The 4541-nt window shown below is 37.2% G+C and overlaps 1 protein-coding gene across 1 annotated transcript in view; it reads right to left on the bottom strand.

The window, feature by feature from the left end:
• LOC106875444 (cytoplasmic dynein 2 heavy chain 1) overlaps positions 1 to 4541 on the bottom strand; it is a 297845-nt gene that overhangs the window by 47413 nt on the left and 245891 nt on the right. The window contains exon 55 of the mRNA XM_052974965.1: positions 750 to 873. Coding sequence (XP_052830925.1) covers positions 750 to 873 — 124 coding nt within the window. The remainder of the gene's footprint in view (positions 1 to 749; positions 874 to 4541) is intronic.

The following is a 4541-nucleotide window of genomic DNA, read 5'->3' as shown; positions in this document are numbered from 1 at the left end:
CTTAATAGTGCACTATAGTTTCGAGTTTAACGTTCAAATTAAATAAATTAATTTAATTTATGTGTAATTTTAAAACATTACCTTATTCATCCACAGCCATTCGAAGTCCAAGGTATATAAATATTTTCAAAAAGTTAGAGGGTAAGAAAGTATAACTTTCCTTCCAAAAATTCAACATGCTTCTTGCCAAGGTGGCAAATATGTGTATACACACACACACACACACAAAACTGGCTCCCATGCAGTTTCTTATTTCTTTACTGCCCACAAGGGGCTACACACAGAGGGGACAAACAAGCACAGACAAACAGATGAAGTCGATTACATCGACCCAGTGCATAACTGGTACTTATCTAATCAACCCCCAAAAGGATGAAAAGCAAAGTCGACCTCGGCAGAATTTGAACTCAGAACGTAACAGCAGATGAAATACCGCTAAGCACTTCATCCAGCATGCTTACGTTTCTGCCAGCTCGCCGCCTTAACTGCTCCCATGAAGTTTCTGTCTAACAGATTTCCTCTTAAAGTGTTAGTTGGCCCAGAGGTGCTGCACAGTAGAACTGAACTGGAAACCACATGGTTGCAAAGCAAGCTTCTTAACCACAGAGCCATGTCTAAAACACATGTCCATACACATACAATTGCATGCAACCTGTGGTCATGGGTGAGAGAAGGACCAATTCCAAGCGTTTGAATGAATATTAGAAATGCAGGATCAAATGAAGAATTTTATGTCCAACAGGAAATACCTTGTGATATGAGATCTTTTCTGAGTAGCGGGTACAGCAAGGGTTCTATTGCTTCAATCTCTTGAATAATCAGGGTCTTCCCAAATCTCACAGCCAATTCTAAAGAAGTCTGGAAATTAGAGTCCTAAAAAGCAAAAACAGAGAAAGAGAAAGACAAAGCAAAATTATTTTAAATGAGATTAATGGAAACTTTATTTACAATATTTACATTATTTACATTTGACGGATATTTGTCCTCATCTTGTTTGTTGTTAACACAGCGTTTCGGCTGATATACTCTCCAGCCTTCATCAGGTGTCTTCGGGGAAATTTCGAATCTGGGTTCTCATTCCTAAGGTATTTTTCAATGTTATTATTATTATTATTATTATTATTATTATTATTATTATTATTCCAGGCAGTGACCCGAATAATAATGATAATAATAAAAATAATAACAACATCGAAAAATACCTTAGGGACGAGAAGCCAAGTTTGAAATTTCCCCAAGACACCTGATGAAGGCTGGAGGGTACATCAGCCGAAACGTTGTGTTAACAACAAACAAGATGAGGACAAATATCCATCAATTGTAAATAATGTAAATAATGTACATAATTCCTCATCTCTTAAATATAGAACTGTATTAGTGGAAACATTTGACACCTCTCACCTGAAGTGTCATCTTTATATTCTCATAGAAAATAAGCAATGACCCAAACATTTGTTGTTGTTTGTTGTCATCATTATCATCATTATCATTGTCATCATCGTCACCACCACCACCACTGCATTAAGCTCTGCTGTCTGATTTGGCATGGTTTCTATGGCTGGATGACCTTCCTAAAGCCAACCACTTTACAGAGTGTACTCAGTGCTTTTTATGTGGCACTGGTAATGTTACCAAGTAACTTGCATGACAAAACCCCCTCAACTGAGAAGGCAGGGGTGGATTGTATTAAGGGAGGTGCCTTTATGCCAGGTGATGAGAGGTTAAAGTATGATGGAGAGACAGAAACAACAGGTGTCTTGATGTATAGGAGATATATGGCTAAACCAGTTGGGAAAAGAGAGTGGGGAGAAAGGGAAAGAGAGAGGGAAAGAAAAATAGAGAAAGAGAAATAGATAGATAGATAGATAGATAGATAGATAGAGAGAGTGAGAGAGAGAGAGAAAGAGACAAAGGATGGTGAAAAAAAGGTGTTAGGGTGTACCCTGCCACTAAAGCTAATTTTACTCTACACGTCTAAACTGCAGATAAAGGAAGGTTTAACATTCTTACCTGAAACATGAAACAAATGAACCCAAAGACACAGTTTTTAGTGATACTGGTACACACTATGAACATATGATTAACAGAATCTTAGCAGATGGGAAAATAGAAAGGTTTATTTGCTAGGAATATGACCATAAGTGAATCCAAAGACTAATAATGATGATGATGATGATGATGGTGGTGGTGGTAGTGATGATGATGATGAAGGCCAGAAGTCTGGAGGAGAATTATACAGTCATTTATGTTGACCCTAGTATATGACTGGTATTTCATCTTATTGACTCTGGGTAGCTTACAAGCAGAATTACTTTTGGCAGTATATGAACTCAAGAATGTAAATATCAGTTTCAAATTTTGAACGACTTTGCCAGCTCACCACCTTAATAATAAAATTAAAAAAATAAATGCGCCCTTTTAAAGCCTAGCCAGGCTCATGGGCCCAGTTTCCTGGTTCCAATGGTGTATGTGTTACCCAGCTGGACGGGATGCCAGTCCATCACAGCATTACTCATTTTTACCAGCTGAGTGGATTGGAACAACGTGAAATGAAGTGTCTTGCTCAAGAGCACAACACGTCGCCCGGTCCAGGAATCAAAACCACAATCTTACGATCATGATGCTGACACCCTAACCACTAAGCTACGCACCTCCACACCTTAATAATAATAATAATAATAATAATAATAATAATAATAATAATAATAATAATAATAATAATAATAATAATAATAATAATAATAATAATAATAATAATAATAATAATAATAATAATAATAATAATAATAATAATAATAATAATTTTTTTCTACGATAGGCACAAGGGCTGGAAATTTGGGGGAGGGGGTTGGTCAATTACTCAACTGGTACTTATTTTATTGATTCTGAAAGGATGAAATGCAAAGTTGACTTCGGTGGAATTTGAATTCAGAATTTAAAAACAGATGAAATGCTGCTAAGCAGTTTGTCTGGAATGGTAAGACAATTCTGCCAGCTTGCTGTCTTTGGATTTAACTAAATATCACAAGAAATTTTGCCCAATGTTCTTCCAAGTCTGCCAATCTATCACACTAGCAGCAGCAGCAGCAGCAGCAACAACAACAACAACAATAGCAGCAGTAACTACTACTACTACTACTACTACTACTACTACTGCTACTGCTACTACTACTACTACTAAAAACCTGTCAAATGTTATTTAAATAGAACTGTTTGTCATGCTCAGCCAACCACTGTTTTGTAGCTGACTGCAATTTGTCATCTCAAGGGAAGTCTTTGCCGCTCAATTTGTGCTTCAAATATGGAAACTGATGAAAATTACAAAGGAGAGCTGTTTGCTCTTCAAAGCCAGATTCACAAACGGTAGTTTCTGACACCTAAGCCAAGTGAACTGGTGCAATGTCATGAAGATGCAGAACACTGCTACGCAACACTCCACAAACGAAATATTTTGAATATATGTCTATATCTACAGGGTGTCCATAAAGTCGTGGTGCAACGCTACAAAATTACTCCATTCCTAAACTTGAGCAATCAGAACCGATAGAGAATATAGTTCTTCAAAAAGATGGTGCACCTTGTCACTTTTCTCTGCAAGTTTGGCAGTTTCTAAACAAGAAATTCCCTAACAGATGGATTGGAAGAGGTGGACCATTATTTTGGCCCTCATGTTCACCAGATTTGACTTCATTGGATTTCTTTTTATGGGGGCATGTGTGAAAAGTATTGCTTATTCAACTAAGCCTCGAGAAGACTTGAAAGCAAGGATAACTGATGTGATTGACGGTGTTACTGAAAATTGCTGGGAGCTGCACAAAGCCAATTTCATGGGAGGGCTGCAATCAGAAAACCACTACTTTCAAAAACAAACGTTGCAAAGCGTTTAGAGTGGAGTAAAAACCTACAGAATTGGTCCCTAGAGCATCCTTTACCTTATTTCCGACCACCGGCCGAGTATACATGTGGAGACAGTCAAAAGAAGCATCTGACCCAGACTGCCTTCTTCCAACTGTTAAACATGGAGGAGGATCTGTGATGATCTGGAGGGCTATATCTTGGAAATCCGCTTCATAGCAGAATTAACAGGCAAGACTATTTAAGCATTTTCCCTGATCAAATTCATCCTATAGTTGAAGAACTGTTTCCGGAGGGAAACTGAATCTTTCAGGACGATAATGTACCAATTCAAACAGCTAAAGTTGTTACTGAATGGCTCGAGGAACATTCTAGTGAAGTTGAACATCTTATCCAGCCACCACAGTCCCCAGATTTCAATATTATTGAACATTTATGGTGCATTTTAGAAAAACAATTAAGGAATTGATATCCTCCATCATCATCACTACAAGAACTGGAGACTGTTTTAGCTGAAGAATGGACAAAAATTCGTTTGGAAACAATACAAACTTTGTACTGCCAAAGGTGGTTCTACCCCAAATTAAAACAAATTTATTTGAAATCTTAAGGTGTTTCCATTATTTTGTCCAACCTTTGGATATACATCATCAGTAAATTATAAATTTGAAAGAGAAGCATTATAA

This window comes from Octopus bimaculoides, chromosome 20, assembly GCF_001194135.2.
Source record: "Octopus bimaculoides isolate UCB-OBI-ISO-001 chromosome 20, ASM119413v2, whole genome shotgun sequence".
Lineage (NCBI taxonomy): Eukaryota > Metazoa > Mollusca > Cephalopoda > Octopoda > Octopodidae > Octopus > Octopus bimaculoides.
The sequence above is the reverse complement of the archived record's forward strand: the minus strand, read 5'-3'. Positions and strand labels throughout refer to the sequence as shown.